The sequence below is a fragment of the Falco biarmicus genome, chromosome 3 (assembly GCF_023638135.1).
Source record: "Falco biarmicus isolate bFalBia1 chromosome 3, bFalBia1.pri, whole genome shotgun sequence".
NCBI lineage: Eukaryota > Metazoa > Chordata > Aves > Falconiformes > Falconidae > Falco > Falco biarmicus.
The window spans coordinates 52,012,686-52,032,788 of record NC_079290.1 but is presented as its reverse complement, the minus strand read 5'-3'; the positions used below and the strand labels follow the sequence as shown (position 1 = coordinate 52,032,788).

The 20,103-nt window shown below is 38.9% G+C and overlaps 1 protein-coding gene across 3 annotated transcripts in view; it reads left to right on the top strand.

Moving 5' to 3' along the window:
• The window catches only part of ASXL3 (ASXL transcriptional regulator 3), a 132,915-nt gene extending 114,516 nt beyond the window's left edge, over positions 1-18,399 (top strand). For all 3 annotated transcript variants that reach the window (XM_056332551.1, XM_056332549.1, XM_056332550.1), the window contains 2 exons: positions 4,673-6,620; positions 9,276-18,399. In XM_056332551.1, the coding sequence (XP_056188526.1) occupies positions 4,673-6,620; positions 9,276-12,992 (5,665 nt within the window). In that variant the 3' untranslated portion in view covers positions 12,993-18,399. The remainder of the gene's footprint in view (positions 1-4,672; positions 6,621-9,275) is intronic.
• Positions 18,400-20,103: the final 1,704 nt, after the last annotated feature.

Sequence of the window (20,103 nt, the reverse complement as noted above, 5' to 3'; positions counted from 1 at the left end):
TTATTTTCTTTTAGGAGGAAATAAAAATATAATTCTCTGCTTCACATAGCACGATCATATGCTGTAAAACTTAATAAAGGAGTTATCAAAGGCAGTCATTCCCCAGTTTAAGAAGTCGTGGGTTGAATTATAGTGGTGTGTCTGCACTTGCATTACAATTACATTTTTAAAGGTTCATAACTCATCCATAAAAATTCATTCAAAGGACAGCTTAAGACACAAGGCTTAAGCATGCGAGTATTTTCTAATTAGCTTTTAAAAGATGGCATTAGGGCAATTCCTCCCTCCTGCAAAATATAAATACAGCTTCTACAGACTAGAAGACCTGTAAAGATATTTTTGTAGTATGTTTTTATTTTATTTTTTCTAAGCTAGTTAGAAAGTTTCTAAAATCAAATGGCATTTTTTATTGTTTGACTGAGATGGCCATTTGTTGGAGCAGAATATAGGACATAGAACAAGTATTGGCTAGAGACAAATGAATGTGACAATGACTAGTCTAATTTTAGAAGTGAGCTGCAAAGAATAAGTAAGTACCCTTAACCGACTAAAATTAATTCACTCCAGGTACACACTCCAGGTGCACAACTGGGGTGAGTCAGCACAATTTCATTGATGATGGTACAGAACTGGTATTCTGCAGCAGCTGAAGGTTCAGTTCTTATATTCAGGGTTTTTTTAAATCAAAATTTAAGGAGATTCACATCTCTTTAACATCCAAGAGTCTTCCTTTTAAAAATGGCTTTAAACAGCCATTAAACATCAATAGTTAGAATTACATCTCTGTTTTTAAAACTAATAAGTATTAAAAGTGTTAATTATTATACATTTATTTTTTAAAAGTTACTGATCTATTTTTTTTATTTCCAGGTATGTTTTAATGGAATTTACACATAATATTTGGCAGAAAAAAATGTGCCATGGGAATCAGCGTCACATGAGATGTCTTAGTTTTGGTTTTAGATGTTTTTTACTTAGGAAATCCAGGGCACAGGGAACCCTTCATCTAAGTGATTAAAGATTAAGGCATTAACTGAGTTGTTTCTGCAGTAACAGTGCCGCTTCTCACAATCCACTGCCTTGGACCACTGGGAAATGTAGTGAAAACAAGGCAGCAAATGGCAAATGGACAGATACATTTTAATATGTTTTACACATTCTTGCTAGGTGCTTTCTCCCAGTGTGAATGCTATTTCTACACCACTTTATCCTTACATATACGGGAAATTCTAGGTTCTTAATATGTCAGACTTTCTTATTGTCAAGTGCTTAATTTCTTACTTAGCAGCTTTGAGACCTCAGTGTAGTCCAGATATTGATCCCTTTAGTATCAAAAAATATTAATTAGGTTTTAAAATTAGGAACATAATGGGTTTTCATTATGCATGTCAAGAGATGAGTTGGTTACCAACATGAAGGGCTATGTAAGATATTGGCATAGGGCTTTCCACAAGAAGTAGTTTAGTACCAGCAAAACATGAGCACCTCACTGTAGCTGAAGTCTGTTCTTCAGTCACAAATGACTGTCACATGCACCGAGAGTGATACTCATAGTTTTACAGAGCCAGCAGTCCTGCCGTGCTAGGTGAATGCTGGACACTATAATAGTTGGCAGATAATTACTCAGTCTGCAGTGATACATGTCATTTGGGTTGATAGGTTCCTGACATCAACATTGTTATGCCAAATGTCATATTGCACATACTTTCCATTTTGACTACGGTATTGAATCTGCCCCCCCTGCCCTTTCCCCAGCTCTTGCATGGTTTCACTTGCATTCTTCTTGTGTAGGCAGATTCTGCTTCTTTGCTGGTTGGCCAGATCTAAGTACTTTTTCTCATTATTTACTGACTGGATGGTAGCTTTTGCTATAGTTTCTACCCAGTGTAAGTTCTCACCTTTTTTCACTTTGGTTTTTAAACTTCTTTTGATTATGATTGGGCTTTGTCTCTTTTCAGCTATGTTGGTTCAACTGAAGGAGTAGATTTTGAAGGCTTCCTGAGCTATTTCTCACATGTACTGTCTGTAAAATGAATCTCTCTTGCAGTCTGACTTGCTCACTTTACTGTAAATGTGGTATTTTTGCTCTGAGTTCGGTTACTTTGATCTTTTGATATTCCATAAATAAATTCAGGTTTCACCTTATACTTAAAGAAGGACCATTAATAGATGCAGAATCTTTGTAAACATCTTTACACACTCCCCAGTTCATGGCATTCAGAGGCTTTAAGAGTGCTTCTTCCATGTTGGCTCTACACATTGTGTTTCTTACATTTGCTCTTATCTGCACCCAGGCTGTTTATCATGGGACTGTCCGTTGTAGTTTACTTCCATCCATTTATGTTTTCTTTCCACTTCCTCATGGTTGTTCATTTTTCCTCTTTCTGACTTACTTTAAAAACCAAAAACTTCATTCTGCAATCATTTTTCTTAAGATCAACTGATTTGTTTTGCCAGAAATCCACATTCTTCTGGCTTCTTGACCCAGGATTGCAAGGGTTATACTCTATTATGTCGATATTGTCATTTCTTTTTCCACTGAAAGTTACCTGTCAGAGTAGTACTGCCAGCTCACTAAATCAAAGGCTTAATTTTGGGTAGACCTCCTCTAAATTTTATTGCTGATTATCCTTTTTTTCTTACACTACTTCTTCTTCAGTATGTTACTAGAATGTTTGTATTTGTGTATTGCCCATGTGACAGTTGCATTCACCTTTATCCTGTCCTTCATTCCTTTGCCGATTTTCATTCCATAAAGATAACCATCAGGCAATATCTTTTTGTGATGTAAGCTAGCTAAGGAAAATAGACCAGTGATTCAGTTTTTAGTAATGTAGTGGGTTTCTTTCCTCTCCTCATTTTCCTGAGACAACTTTTGCTCACTTGCACGAGGAATTTTAGAGGAAGGAAGTTATTCACCTAAACCTGCATAACTAAACTTCACTCACCTAAACTTTGACTATACAGGGAACCTATAGTCTATATAGAAGAAAAACACATTTTCTGAAATGCATTCAGTATGGAAGATGAAAATTGGCTGTTGTGAATTGCTCTCTAGAGGATCCTTCCTCAGCCTTTTGATCGAATGGGGAGACATTGTGCATATTAAGCGACTAGTAGTAAGCAATGTTAATAATTACTGTGAGAGTGCTTTTTGACGTACCAATTCCAGGCTGCTTTGGTTTTCTTTTTTCTTTTCTTTTTTTTTTTTTTTTCTTTTTTACCCTCGTGCATTTACAGCTATCACTGTAATGCATCTGTTCAGTATTTTTAAAATATGCAACCACAGATTGTGGGTTTTTACATGTTTATTCTGTACTTCTATATACATGAGCCTTTGTGATCTTTATATCCTCTGGCTGCACACTAACAAGTTATCTTGCTTCCATTGTTTCTGAATATCTTTTATGCTCGCTTACTTTCATACAATTCTTTGTTTCCTGATTAAAATGAGAACAGAAATCAAACTTCTGTTAATTAGATTAGAAGATCCTTAAGAACGTGAAATTCCTTTCAAGGCCTCCAACTAAGCTCTTGTGTGTTTTCTACTATTATGGAATTGTTGAGGCACAAAGTCTGCTTGGAAAATCTTACTAAAGATGCTGAACACCTGTACTTCCACTGTACTTAGAAGGAAATGATGATGTCAGAGCACAGACACTTTTTGAAATAACCATTTTTTTCAGCCCTTGGCTTTTGTTTTGTTTTGTTGTGGGTTCTTTTAATTCTGTTGAAGTAATAAAACTTCTTTTACACTAATATTTTCAGGGCCAAAGGTAAGAAAATGTTGAGAAGTATATGTAGGAATGGTTCCTTTGCACTTCATCCCTGAGAAAAAAAGCATAGATTATAAATATGTGTCTCTAAAGAATGTTAAACTTCTCTTTAATTATAGTGAAATTGAGTGAATAGCATATACATAAATCAGTTTATTCAGGAATGTGTTTTATATTAAATGAATTATTTAGTTTGCTGAAAGAATGGAGCAAAAGCATACAAGCTGTCAACTGAGATCTTTATAATTGACTCTTGAGTTGTAAACTAAGGCCAAAATGGAGTTACTTTGATTTTCATAATAAATTTGAAAGAACTGTCAAATTACAAAACTGAAATGCATGATTTATGATTTGCCTTACTAGTTTTAGGTGCAGCTTTTTCTTTAAAGTGCAGCAATTAAGCCATATGGCTAGCGGTGTGGACCCTAAATGCAGGTGTAGGAGAAAAAAAGGTATTTCCTTTAGAACTGTTACTGATAGAAGAAGATATAGTTGTTCCTTTCTTCTGCAATGCATGCTATGTTAGTATTGCATTGTGGTGCTGTTACTTAAAGAAAAAATAAAACCAAACAGATTTAAACAAAATATGAGTCGTGGTGAACCTGTGTAGCTTGCTTTTTTCATTGAAGTACCAAATAGTTAAATAATGAGTAATAGATTACTTATTTTAAATATACTCTCATCTTTTAACACTGGTGAGAAAATCTGGGTAGTTAGGTTTCCAAAATATATAAAACCATATATAAATTAGTCAACCACCACTTAACCAAACCACTATTTTAAACTGGAAAATATGTCCTTTTTGTTAATAAAAGATATGGGTGAGAAAGATGAACTTAATCCTTTACCATGTCTGTGAGGAAAAGGCCTCTTTAATGTTGTATGTTTTTATTTAGACTGGGAATGTCAAGAGGGGAATCAATGAAACTCACTGCAGTGCAGAACAATGAAGATGAGAGCAATTCTTTGTGTGGATCTTCTGGCACACCTGGTCCTTCTAAGCAGGCAACCTTTCAGGACCAAGAAGAGAAAGGTGCTAAAATTGCACCTTTACCAGAGAGAGATTATTGTCCACCTCTTTGTAGTATGGAACAGGTTCCTGTCAAGGATCTAACGGCAGACTCAGAGGATATCCTGATACCTGAAGAATCACTCATTCAGGAGGAGATTGCTGAAGAGGTTGAGACAAGTATTTGTGAATGCCAGGAGGAGAACCATAAAACAGAACATGTTGAGTTTTCTGAGGAGTCAGTAAGTCCAGCTGGCACAAATGAAGAAGCAGCGGCAGTACAGCTCGCAGACAGCACTGAGTCCTGTGTCATGATGAATGATGTAACTGATACTGTATCTCACATTGAAATTAAAGTGGAGTTGAAGTCAGAATGCCCTCAGGAGGAGATGTCAGTTGTGATAGATCAGCTGGAGGATTGCGTATCACCGGCACAATCAGCTTCATCCACAAACTCTGTCAGTGATACAGCAGAGAAGGATTCTGAGTCTGCAAAAGAGCTAATTGCACCAGAAATGCAAAGTGCTGCTTTGGAAGGCTCCTTATTCACTGGTGGAGGCATTGCGGTGGATATGGAGCTTCAAAGTGACCCTGAGGAACAGTTGTCTGAGAATGCTTGTATTTCTGAAACTTCCTTTTCCTCTGGAAGTCCAGAAGGACCATGTGTTTGTATTGCCTCTCCTGGAGGAGACACTCAGTCGACTTCAGAGGAACCCTGTACTCCAGCATCTCTTGAAACAGCTTGCTCATCTGAAGTGTCCAGTACTGAAAACATTGAAGGTGATATTCAGCAAAAGGCCAGTGATGAAAACTTGCACACGCCTTTAATGTCAGAAATCTCTCCAATGTCCACCTCACCTGTAACCTCAGAAGCATCTCTGATGTCAAATTTACCTTTAACATCAGAGGCATCACCAGCTTCTAATTTACCTTTAACATCAGAAACATCTCCGATGTCTGATTTGCCTTTAACATCAGAAACATCTTCAGTATCTTCTGTTCTTCTAACTTCTGAAACTTCCATGGCAAATAGTTTGCCTCTTCCATCAGAGACATCTCCTGTTTCTAATTCCCCAAGCAATGAAAGACTTATTCTGCAACAAAGGAAATCACCGTGTTTGTTGGAAGACTCCCTTCCCACTTTGAAAGAAGAAAGCTCTGCCATTCCTAAGGTGGTTCAAGAAGAGAATCTTGTTCAGCCAAAGCAACTTCAGAGTGTCCCTGAAAATATAAAGGTTTGTCCACTAACAATTATACCTGATACTTCAGTATTGGAAGAGCCCCAAAGCAAAAACCTCAGTCATCAGCCATGTAAGTCACATTCTGAAATTGAGAAATCCTACATTGCATCCATCCCAGAACACTCTCCTCCAGAGGTGATCAAAATTAAAAATCACAGTGTTCAGCAGAGAGGTGACAAGAAAGGTACACTCTTGCCATCAGAGGTAGCTGTCTTATCAGAAGGATCAGTTGGCAAAAATACTGAATTGCTTCCATCAAAGCCACATGATAAACTATATACCTCATCTCTAGAGAAAGCTACATTCTCTGAAGTGTGCAGAAGTAAATCTCACAAGCTAACAGGCAGCACCCAAAGCCGTCTAGAGAGTTCACACTCTTCCAAGTCATTAGAACCCACAAAATCACCCGAAGTGAGGAATGATAGAGACCCAGAGATCCCAAAGAGGAAGACCGCAGAACAGCACAGTTTTGGAATCTGTAAAGAGAAGAGAGCTAGAATAGATGATGATCAGCCCAACCGTACTGCTTCATCAACAAGTCCACCTGATAAAGATCAGCCACCCAGAGAAGAACCCCGAGTTCCACCCCTTAAGGTAAAGTAATGGATAAATAGGCTGACTTGGAAACTAAACATTTATTATCTCTCTCCTACTGACGACATACAGACACAGCGCATAGGTGTATTTTTTGTGAAGGTGTGAGGGGTGTTAGTACTGATGGTTTCACTTTACTATTACATTCCTACCATGCAAAATTACTTTTGCTATAGATATACCTATAGTTGTTCAATCAGAGTCTTTGCTACGAAATTGCTTTTGTGTGAGGGAAAGTTTTCCAGGATGTATGGCTTAATCTAATTCAAGAGCTTCCCCATCATTTACGCAGTGCGACTTGTTTTTCTAATTGCACAACTGTATTATCTGCTTGTTCTCCTGCAGATGACTTCTCCATCAAGCATGAATAATACATATTACCATAACCAATACTAAGAAAAACAACCAGTGCCTTAATCCAGCAAGAGAACCTAGAATCAGAACAGTTGAAGATGCCATTGCAAGCCATTGCACTCAGGCTTGGGGTAGCCTGAAGTATAAGATTTCCTTGTAGAATTAACTGGAAACAGGGACCTGGCTGTCAGGGGGAAGTGTCTAATCATTACGTCTCTGTTAATGGCAAAGCAAAAAGTAAAAAAAGAACACCAACTAGGCAAACACTTTTATTTCTATCATTCTGCTATGTAAGGAAGCAAATTTCAGTTGAAAGCTTTGTTTTTTCTAACACCTGCATCTATAGATTTAGTTGTATATAGGCTCAGCATTTTGACTGTTTTTGTACATGATGACACTAGCCAAGTTTTAGATCCATTTTGCTGAAGCCATTGACTTTGCAATATTAGTTCCTGATTATTCAGAAATGCCCTTTTGTGCATTTATTTTTAACTGCTGCAGTCACTGAACATTGTTAATATGGCCAGGAGGGCAAATAGGCTAACTGTTTTAATCACTAGTGCGGCAGCATATTTCAACTTAATTTATTTTTATGAGCAGTGATGCAATTGGAAGTTAGCCCATTCTGACTGTAGTGATATTCTTTGATATTTGGAAAGTCTCTGTGTAGCCTAATAAATTCCAGTCACTCTGTAAGCACAAAGGAAAATAGATCACTAGGGAATAAAAAAAGGTCATGACTATAATAATAAAAATAATCAAGCACTTAGAGCTTTAGCAGTTCTGGTGATGCAAAGGGGAAACTGAAAAAAAGCTGCTACAGAAACACAAAGCAAAATGTTTTGAAGTAATTGTGAGTTTGTGATATTCTTTAAAATATGTTCACATAAATGTTAAAGCCTAATAATATTAGGCACAAGTGTTTATTTATAAGCCAAAAATTTAACTGCTAGGAAAAGTGAAGTATTCCAGCCCTTCAGACCAGCATAAAGGTGTATGGTTATATAAATGGTTATATCTCACAGTACCATCTTAATACTGATTTCCACTGATCTCTTACGGAAAATCAGATTCTGTCAGTCTTGCCTAGTCTTAAGAATTGAGTCTTCCTGAAACCTCCAGCCAGTGAATGAGAATACTGAAAAAATGGCAAGCATTTAATTTTGGGCAATCAATTCTAGTATGGTTTTTGTGTAGCAAATATTTGGCTCTTGGGTCATCTCACCAACAAACCCCTATCCTTTGTAATTAAAATAGGAAAAAGAATCCCAGTTCTCCTGTCATTCCCATCATACCTTATGACAACTTTTTCTACAAATACTACCTAATTTTCTTCTCAGGTCCTTTCAGAAGAGAAGTTGCAGCATTAATCACCAAGTCCTGTTAGTGCGAACAGCCAGTAAACATGCCCATTAGAAACTCAAATGTTTTTTGCCAACCTCTGGGTATTCTGAGAGACTGTATGAGTTATAAAGTGGTCCCAGGACTCTTAATCTCTAATCCTGTAAACAGATATGCCTAATTGGAAACATAATAGTAATCCCAGCGATTTTAGAAGTTACTATTTTGCTGAAATTTTTAGGTATTTAAACCTTTAAAATTTGCGTTTTTAATATTTATAGGTTTGAGGATTTCATTTTTGAAATGCAGTAGTACAGAAGGTATCCCAGTGATGTACTAAAGTGAGTCTCTTGGAATTGTGAGCGAGGAAGGGAAAGGCATATTGTTTGGTGGTTCACTTCTTTTATACCATTACTCTAAAGTGCTTTGTGGTGTAACATGAAAAACAGGCTCACTGGAGACACTGCTATATCCTATCTAAAGGCAAGATTTGTTATTTGGTATATAAGCGAAAGACAGGCTGTTCCTATGGCTTAGTCATTGGAGACCAGAGACTACATGATCGTTGTTATTTTTTCACACATTGGTAGCATTTCTCTTTAGTTGTAGGCTCTTTTCCAGTGTCACTGCACTAGGCTTGTTGATCTTCTCAGTTAGATACACTGCATGTAAAACAGGTCTGACAAATTATATCAGATAAGCATCATGTTGTCATCCAGTTCGATCTTTCTTCCTGTCAGAAGGATCAGCATGAGTAGGCTAGTACAGGTATCAGTTATTCATGCTGGAGGATGATAAAATACTGAAGTGTAAATATCATTAATTATTAGCATTTTTCTGTCCAGCTGCACTGAACAGTAATTCACTTCATTTCATTTCTCTGACCCTTTAAGAGATAGCTGGTGATTTTAGCAAGTTGATGATCTCATTAAAATTACTGGTGTTTATTTTTTCCTTCAGATTCAGCTTTCAAAAATTGGACCACCTTTTATCATCAAGAGCCAGCCTGTTTCTAAACCAGAACCTCGAGTTTCCCCAAGTACATCGGTCAGCAGTGGGAGAAACACTGGGGCTAGAACTCTTGCAGATATCAAAGCAAGAGCTCAGCAAGCAAGAGCCCAAAGAGAAGCTGCAGCTGCAGCAGCCGTGGCAGCAGCTGCGAGCATTGTCTCTGGAGCAATGGGGACCCCATGCGAAGGTGGGAAGACAAGAACACTGGCACACATCAAGGAGCAAACAAAAGCCAAGCTCTTTGCAAAGCATCAAGCCAGAGCTCATTTACTGCAGACTAATAAAGAACCAAAGTCGCAGTTCAGCTCAAAGGAAAGTACCTCATCGCTGGAGATACCAACTTCTGCTGACACAAAGATTGAAGGTTCTACTGGTGTCATTATAGTTAATCCTAACTGCAGGTCCCCTAGCAACAAGTCTGCTCATCACCGTGAGACTACGACTTTATTGCAGCAGTCACTTAACACAGCTACATTACCAGAAACTGCTACTGAGATATCTGTGCACAGTTCTGATGAAAATATACCTATGCCACAATTGTGTGAGAAAATTATTTCATCTACCTCTACTGAAAGTAACGGTGTGCCAGTGCTTTATAATAAAAGTTCAGTCTCTGTGTCTGTTTGCAGCACTGCTATGTCTGGAGCAATTAAAGAACTTTCTTTTGCAAGTTCTGTTGATAAATCCTCTGTTTTAATGTCTGTTGACAGTGCAAACACAGCAGTTTCAGCTTGTAATATAAATATGCTGAAAACCATCCAAGGGGCTGATACTCCATGCATAACCATTGGACCAAAATGTATTGATAACAGTAATGTACCAGTCTCCATAGACAGTACAGTCTTACCAAATGCCATCGATGACAAAAGGTTGCCGATACCAAGTAACAATGTGAATAACACAGTCTCCAGTCATTATGCCACTGTGCCAGCTTCATCTATTGCAAATAACTTGCCAAATCATCTCTCTGGTAGTTCTGTACTGATTCCCCCGGTGGGGACTACCAACAGATTTTCTTCTGATAAGATAGCCATAACTGGGTGTAACGAACAAAGCACTGTCTCCATTCACACTACTGTTAGGTCAGCTTTAAGTTGCAGTGAGGCCCTTGCAGTAGCAGATGCTGTTGCAAGGCCACCCATTTCAATGTTTACTGGTAACATGGTGACAATAAGCTCTTATGATAATAATACTACTAAATTAAATGCTGATCTCTTAGAAAAAAGCTCTGGAGCACGAAACCGACTGGATCTCTCTGGTAAATCTCAGCCAGTGAGCTTTACACAAACTGCCATGAATAGGTCTATTCCTTGCAAAGTCATTGTTGACCACACTACAAATCTGAATTCCAGTCTGTCACTTTCTTCTTCTGTTGAAAATGCAGAGAACAGCATTGACCTGCAGAGCAGACCTGTAAGGACAGAAGCTGCCTTACAAAGTATAGCCTGTCCTCAGGTGTCTGTCATAAGCAGGCCTGAAGTGGTCTCCAATGAAAGCCTTGAGCACAGTTCCAGCTTTATCACCATCACAGCAAAGCAAGACAGCAAGAACTTGCAGGCAGGTTGTTCAAGTCTTCGAGAAGTGCCTCTTGCTCCTCAAGACAAATTAATTGAGGTGGTTACTCCCAGCCAAGGTTTTACTGAGCAATTAAGAGGTCCTTCAGCACTGAAAAATGAAGCAGATGCTGCCTGTGCCAGTCAGTATAGCGCTAACAATAGAATTTGTTGGCATGATGAAGAGGCAATGAGTACAGACCAGCCAGTGGTCAGCCATCTTAACTCCGGTAAGCATAAGGAATATGCAGAGCAAAACTGCTTAAAAAATGTCAAAACCGAACCTTCCAGTTACACACAAATGTCAGAGCTGCAATCCAGGAGTCTTCTGACGAGCATTGCTGTTCCTCTTAAATCGGAAGCTAATGAGTCTGACAAGTGCTTCAGGATGGACACCGAGGATTTTACAGGACCTGAAATGCCTGCCCAGACTGCAGAAATAGCCACGAGTGCGCAGCCACCGCAGACCTCCAAGACATCCATCGCGGACTCCATGGAAGACTCCCTGTCCCTGACAACAGAAACCCTAAAGAGAGTCACCAGTGCCGGAGGCCCTGGCTGTCGCTTGTCGTCAGTGGAGGCCAACAATCCTTTGGTGACACAGTTACTGCAAGGCAATCTGCCTTTAGAGAAAGTGCTGCCGCAGCCCAGATCAGGAGCCAAACTAGAAATTAACAGGCTTCCCTTGCCTTTGCAAACTACCTCAGTATGTAAAACAGCAGTGTCCGAGAGAAATATTGTTGAACATCCTTCCAGCTCTCCTAATCCAGATGGTAAAGGATTTACAGCAGGCAGCATAGCCCCGCTACAAATCCGAAGGCGTGAAAACCATCCGAAAAAGAGGATGGCCAGGACTGTAGGGGAACATGCTCAAATTAAATGTGAACCTGGGAAGGTGTCAATGGACACAGATGTTAAAGTGGCTCCTTGTGTAATTAGTTCCAGCATGAATCAGCTAGGGCATGGCCAGCTATTTAAGCAGGAGTGGCTGAACAAACATGCCATTCAGAGCCGGATCGCTCACAGCCCAGAGATCAAGCAGCAGAAGAGGCCGTTGCCTTCATGCAGTTTCCAGCAGAGCTTATTTCATGTTGATAAAAATGGCAGCTTTCATGCAGAAGCTAGTACCTCACATAGACAGCATTTTTACCAAATGTCCATGGCTGCAAGAGGCCCCATTCCTACAGCAGCTTTGTTGCAAACTACTTCAAAAGGCCCACCCGGCTGCAGCGCATTTGCTTTTAGCAGACACCTGGAACAGAAGGGCTTGGGAGACGTGAATATTTCTTCTACAGCAGCTCACCAGCTGAGGCTAGGAAGTGTGTTTTCCCCTAATATTCAAATTAAGGAAGGTGATGACATTGCCAGTGCCTCTCAGACTCTGCAGACTAAAACGTTAGTGCATCCCCCCCCTCCTCCTCTGCCCCTGCCGCCCCCTCCCCCGCCTCACCCAAATGCAGAAGTCCCCTCTGATCAAAAACAACCGACAGTTACTATGGAAACCACTAAAAGACTTAGTTGGCCTCAGCCAGCAAGCATCTGTAGCAATATAAAATCGGAACCTATTTCTTTTGAGGAAGGTTTAAGCAGCAGCTGCGAACTGGGCATGAAACAAGCTTCCTATGATCAGAATGACGTGAAAGAACAGTTAAAAGCATTTGCATTAAAAAATGCAGATTTCTCTTCCTATTTACTCCCTGAGCCACAGAAGCCTTTTACCCAGCTCGCTGCTCAGAAAGTACAGGCGCAGCACCCGCAGCAGCAGCAGCAGCAGCAGCAGCAGCAGCAGCAGCAGCAGCAGCAACAGCAGCAGCTCTGTGGAAATTATCCAACAATACACTTTGGTAGCACAAGTTTCAAAAGGGCGGCATCTGCAATTGAGAAATCGATTGGGATTCTAGGAAGTGGCTCAAATGCTGCCACAGGCCTGTCTAACCAGAACGTGCAGATCCCGGTTCAGAAATTTGCTGACAGTAGCAATGCCGATGAACTGGAACTGAAATGCTCTTGCAGGCTGAAAGCCATGATCGTGTGCAAAGGCTGCGGAGCCTTCTGTCATGATGACTGCATAGGGCCTTCCAAACTGTGTGTAGCTTGTCTGGTTGTACGGTAGGAACTGAATCAAAGGTGCAGTATCCCTTATCAGCATGGGAGCTCAGGACAAAAGAACGGAGAAATTGGAGCAGTGTAGGCCGCTAATGGTTTGCAATTAGTTGATTGATTATTTTTTTTTAATTGTTGGGGTTTTTTTCTTCCACATGCTTTAGTTATTCCTGCCTGAGTGCCATTTTCTGGGAAGAAGAGGAAACCTGTAGAAGTAGTTTCAAAAGATAACCTTGTTACTGAAGCTCCTATGAGCTCTCTTGCAGTGCTAAAAAAAAAAGGCGTTAATGCATGTCATTCGTAGCTTCTATTTATTTGCACAAAGTGCAGCACATTTTTTCTCCACTTTTTGATAGTTGAAACAAACTGCAGGTTAAAGATCGGTGGACAAATAACTCTGCAAAAAGTGGAGTAACTATGCAGAATGAGTAACACACTGAATAGTGACTGTTTTGAGTGGGGTAGTGTTGAGGTGTGGGATATCGGCCATTGTAGCTTCTAAATCAGTTTGCAGTTTTTCTACTGATAGGATTGTTTTCTTCAATTGACTTTCATTATCTAGGGCTGAAATATTGTCACTTCACCTAGGAAAAAAAAAAAAAAAAGAAAGGAAAAAAAAAAAAAAGAGGTATTTAGTTTATTAGAGGAGTTTCCTTACATGCCTGCCAGGGACTATGGAACTCAAATTTTACTCAACTCTTCTAGTTGATTCCCTGAGAAAGACCTGTATATGTGATAGGTTGTGGGACCAACACTGGAATCACATTGGGTTCAGTAGAGTCTGGAGAAAGTAACTTCTCTACTGGGGATTAGAAACCTGTTCTCTCTTCCTGTTTCCCACTCAAATTTTCTTTATTTGTATTTGTCTCTGTAATCTGCCCACTAGATTGTCAGTCCCAAATATATATATCTATGTATATATATATCTGCAGGGTCAGACTTACGTAATAGGTTCTGAATGTTTTAGCCTTTCTGTGGCCTAAAAATGATGTGTTCTTATGACAAATGAAGAAGAAAAGATTCTAATTGCTTATTGCTTGAATATTAGATTATCAGTTGTTTTTCCTGTCATGTGAGTTACTGTATTTAAACAACATCTCAGAGTTTTGCCATTTAAAGTAACTCTTAGAATTACTTACAACACTGACTTTTTTATCTCAAAGGAATTCAGACCCCTTATTCTACCTTTCAGAAATCTGGAAGCAAAAATTCAGTTTTAAAAGGGATACTGCATCTTTAAAGTAACCTTCAGTATTTATCCAGTACTGTATTTACATTCAGGACTATAGCTGCATTCCAGATGCGCTAGCCACCATAACAGCAGAGAAGAAAAAAGATAGTTTTGGGACCCTATTCACCTAAAAGGAAAATATTATAAAGGGATAAAGCACATGCGGTTGCTGGGGAGATGAAAATACCTTGGGTTTTTTTACTCCCACTTCAAGAACACAAAATGTGGAGTGCAAGTCATCCATCTGCCAGTATGCGGTTAGGTCTGTCCAAATGTCAGCATGAGAGAGAAATGTTATTTTTACCATTACAGTAGAACCTCACTAATCCAAAGACCTTACAGTCTGCTCAAGAAAACTGATTTTCCTTCCACGATTTTCAGAGAGCAATGTAGTAAGAATGTGTGAGATGTAATACTGCTTGAATTTTGTGATGCATTTACTGTTGCATTCTGAAATACTAATGTGAATGATGGAGCTACATTTAGGAAATAAAAAGTATGCTACATTTTACACTATACTTTTTTTATATGATCTTTGTTTGCATACTTATTCATAAATTGTAACCAGTCTCCCTGACATGGGTAAATATTAGTGAGGTTCTACTGAATGGAGGAACCACATTTATTTTTTTGTGGGACCATTTTCACAAACATGATAAATGCCATTTATTGTCTTAAAAGTAAGCTGGAATATCTACAACACATTCCTGTCACAGGAAGCTCTATGGTGCACCTTGATGTTCTCTTTTATTGTGATTAGCAACATATCAATATTATTTTTGACACTGTGTGGTACAAAGGCCATTTATAATTACACTAACAAATTTGTTGCTGATACAATAATATATTTTTTCTATACAAAAGTGCTCCTTAATATCACATGTGAGTTAAGAAATGGCTTCTCAGCACTTTCAGGACTTCTGGTAGGAAAATAAACCCTCCGAGCAAAAACTTGAGGTAACAACGTAAAATTAGCATCTAGTGCTATGCCAGCTGCTGGCAAAACAGTGACTGGAAAATGCTCGTGAGTAAGCATGAGTGCAGTCGATTACTGCATATCAAATTCATATTTGAGGAGCCTTTGTATCAGAATTGTATTGCATTGTATTTATACTTGGTAGAGGTAGTATGCTTCTATTTAAAATAAAGAGAGCGACCAGTCTTAGACTTCTAATAACCTATGTTTATATAAGCCTGCTGGGAATCTGTATTTCTAGCTCAGGTTTTCCTGTCCACAGCACATAAGCCAATATTTGTTTGTACTTGCATCCTGAAATACTACTTGTATTGACTGACATAATACAGAAATAAATTCCGGCCACAAAATAGTTTTACTTTGTTCGAAGGATAAGAGCATGACTAACGTGGTAGGTAACTCATTCATGTCATACTGTCATTTTTGTGTCAGGATTGCAACTTGCATGCATGAGGCCATGATAAAATGCTATTTTAAATGGTGTTAGACTGGATGGTGCTATGTTATATTACACAACTGACCAAACTCTTCCATAGTGCATTTCCACTCCTTTCATGCTTGAGTCATTGGAGTTGCACCAGGAATAAATTTGACTAATTAGTTAGCAACAGTCATGAAATGTTGTTACAGGTTATAGTTTCAGGGTATTAAAATACTCAAAAGCAACTGCGGTGATACAGGAGCCTGACTGAATCCTAGTATGACTGAAAACCTTACTTGGATTCTGGTATCACACAAATGCTTGGGGGAGAATGATCCTTGGTCTTCAATAAGAACACAATCACTTTTAGAGGTTAATTTTGAATTACTTTTTTTGTTGTTTAATTATTCAGGTTTCAGGCCCAATGTCATTGTGTTTTCTAATGACCGTGCAGTTTGCACCATGGGGTGTTAATAGTTTATGCACTGAAAAGTGGTGAAAGAATTAATTAAGAACACACTGCTCTGTGTTTGCGTGTACGTACGTATGTGTCCCAATGTCCAGCATGTATAATTTACCTTTTTTTTTTTTTTTTTTTTTTTATAATCTCCAAAATTGTTCCCCGACTCCTACCCCTGGAGCAGCACTTTTGGGTGAGAGGGAGAAACACTCTTTTTTTTCTTTCCTCCCTCTTTATTGTTTTAATTGCATACCTGTGAGATATGCAGATTATGTTAGGGCATTTGCAGTGTATGTGTTTGTGTGTTTCTGTTCTGAACTAATTTCCAAGCAGAAACTCCCCTTGAAAAAATGTTTTAAAAAAATAATTAAGAAATGGTGAATTGGATGCTCCCTATTAGCATTTTATCTGCTGAGGTCTAGTACATGAAATAGCATTTAAAAGACAAAAATAAAGGTTGAGCCATAAAGCAAAAGGTATATTCTCTGTACTATAGACTTTCTTCTTGAGGGTGGTGCATGTTGTCAGGGTAAGCTACAGAACGTGCAGATGGTTTTTCAGGGCCCTGCAATTCCTTGCACAGTTTTTAAGCTGGTGCATATGGTGCTTTATAATGCAATTTCTGAAGTAAAATTACCTTATGCTGCACCCCTTCCCCTTGTAAACACACGCACAATTTCAGAGTCGTTATTGTAGCCTCTGGTTTAGCAGTTTCTCCAAGTGTGGTGAAGTACCAGGATAAACACTCAAGATGAGCTGAGAAATGTCACCGAAAGGGATCATTTTAGCTGACACACGTGAACGGCCCTGCTCTGAACACTGAATGACTTCTGCAGTCCCCTGGCAGCAGCACAGCGGTTCGTCTTCTGTGGCTCTGCAGAACACTGGGGGGGAAAGCAACAAAATATTCAGTGGATTTATCATGGACCTGTGTAGCTGAATGTTTCTGAATCTATGAAATCCTGTTGTCTTCTGTCATCATGCTTTGTCACTGTAAAACCAACGAAAAGAAAAAAAAAGCATTTTTTTAGTCTAATTTAAGGAGCTGCTTCTTTTATAGCACATAATATTTCGCTTTGTACTATATTTGATAGTTAAAGAATAATTTAGTCCGTAGAATAACTTTGTTGTATTTGTACTGTTCATGAATGTTACAAGAAAAGTGCTTTACTTTGTTGCCATAATTCTCTTGTACTGCTGTAAAATATTTTTTCTGCTTTACGGAAACTTAACTCGATTCACATTTTCAGTACAGGGTTTTTTGTGTGTATGTATTATTTTTGTCAGTATTCTGAATGTTTACATCTGTTTGACATTAGCCATTCTATGCCTTTATAGGGCAGTATTACTCCTGCAGTATAACAGCAATGTGAAATCCACTCGTACCTAACATGCATGGGAAATACAGATTTATTGGGGAGATCCCTAACGTGCATAGATATTTTTTCTATCTGCATTCAGTGAAGTAAATACCCTCCTTCAGTCCTCTACCAAAGAAAATATTATTCCCACAGGACAAGCTCAGAAAGTGGTTCTCTGAATCTTCAGAAGGGGGTGTAGTTGGTTTCAGCAGGATTGCTACAGTTCAATGCTGTTACACTTTGCTTTGTTACCCCACCAGACGTGACTGGGTGAAACAAGCATTTTAGCAATTTTTTTGTTTTGAGACAGTGTTTTGTTTAGAATTCAGGGATCATGCTTTCTTTAATGGTGCTGTTTGTTTTATTATTTTTTTTTAAGAAAACAACCTTTTGTTGCCTACAGAAATGGCCATTCACAAAACCATAAATTAAATAAAATAATTTGTCTTCGTAACTTCTCTCTTCTCCCTTTCCTTTTCCCTTTCCCTGTCCCTTGAAAATAACAACTTGGGCTTCAATATTAAAATATTCTGGGGAAAAAAAATAAAGAGATAAAATAATATTTGTCATTTGTTTATTTATGTTCAGTGCCTTAGGCAGGCGATCCTGCTTGTGCACATCCATTGTATGTACAGGTTGATGAAATAGAAATGCGAGAGAAAAATGAGTCCTTTGTAAAGGATTTTTCAGTTACAATGGTGTAAGACATAGTGACTTCTGATGTAACTCAAGTATTAATAATCTTATACTAGTAAAATAAAACTAGGTGTTGTATATTAAGTTGTTGTAAGTAGAGCAGTTTGTGGATGAAAGTGATTATATTGCTTTGCGTAGTTAATGCCGGGTGTATTTTAGTACTTTGCCTTGGTCTGCAAACCCGTGCAGAACATGCTTAACAACAACAATCCAGGCATACACCTCCATTTCTCATCCCCACAGCAGAAGAAATTAAAGGCCCATGGTACATGCAAGGCAACCAGTCCAAGTTATATTCCTCAAACCAGTTATCTTTTGAAGTCTGGAAAGCCTTCCTGAAATGGAAGTTCAGTAGCCATTATGTGAAAAATAAATAAATAAAAAAATTCATCACATTACCCTGCAAAAAGAACTTTTAAGTTCTGGTGATGAGGGTGCAAGTGTTAGAGGGTGGGCAGCAAACAGCTTTTTCATAGGCCTGCTCAGAAATACCAGGATGGCACATCCTAAACACCACCATTTGTCCAGCCTCCTGTCATTATTTTTTCAGATATGGCACCATCTGAGGGTCTTGTTAGCGGCGAATGGCAGCCCCTTTGGCCAAAATTTGTCCAAATCCAGAAAGAACGCAGTACCAACCTACATCATTTGTAATCCAGTGACCTTTCTTTTGTATCCAATACCCACCTGGCAAATTCCCCCAGCTAGTACTGTCATGCGGATTATTTATTTTGTTCTGCTTAGGTACTTGTTTTTGCGTAGCGCTGTGACAAACCAGAGATCAGCTCTGCTTCTGACAGTAACAGCTTTTTTTTATATATATTTTTTCATCTAAACAATGTAATGCAAATCAGTTTGTTAAATATGTACTAGCTAAATACTTGCTTTTGACCTTTTCCTTCTTTTTAAAACCTGTAAAATTCTTACAATTTTTATTCCATCTTAAAAATAAGTATTTAGCTTTATTGTGTTGTTTGCTATGGCCCTTATAAGTACGAGTAAATTAAGCCTTGTGATTGCTGTTAAGTCTGTGCTCTGCCCTTAGGTCAGCCCAGATGGAGCGTGTTGGTTGGGCCAACCGATGACATCTGTAGAAAACACACTGCTGTGGTCTCCTCAGTTCTCCTGTCCCTCAGCCAAGGCACGCATCACAGATACACAGGGTTTCCTTGGCTGTAGTGAAAACAAGCCCTCCTTCTCCCCCAGTCCTGGAACTTGGCTTTCAATGGAAATGATGCCCTGAAGCTCACATCATCCTTTCCTGCACTTGGCACTGAGTTGTGCAGTCTATGGAATTGAAGTACTAATACACTGGAAAAAATTATTCCCCAGACCAGAACCAGGGCTTTTTGGTGGGTTTTTTTTCCTGCCGTTTCCTTTACACATTCGTGGATGAAGAGAGACAGCAACACTGCTCTTCATATTGAGGTGCTTCACAAATAACTAGGAAGGTATTGTCACTGCTTCGTGTGCAAAGTGAGGTGTTATCAGGCCTGGCCTTTGTTGTATGACATGGCTTATGGTTGAAGGGCCACCAAACAGCAGTACCTTTGAGCCCCGCCACCTTGGGCACAGCTTTCTATGATAAGGAAGGTAGATGGCCACTGGCACTGGTACCTGCTTGTGGAGACAGAGCGCATTATTAGTACAGCTGGGTTTTATGGAAACTGAGCTAGATATAGAAATAAAGCAATACTCATGGAGATAATTCAGATGCCTGGACACCAGTACTCTAGAAATACATAACAGACACTGATAAGAGGAGTTTGTTGTATCTCATTTAAATGACAGCCATTTAAGTACTGAACCTTCATGTTCCCAGCCTGGAAGGTGCCTGTTGACTCACCAGCAGCGATGAAAACAACAGTTGTTTCACACATTTGTGGTGGGGAAAATACCTGGATTGTACTTTTTGGAAGCTGATTGACACCCTGGATAAATATGAATTTCTGTATACAGGTCACCTTTCCAAAGCC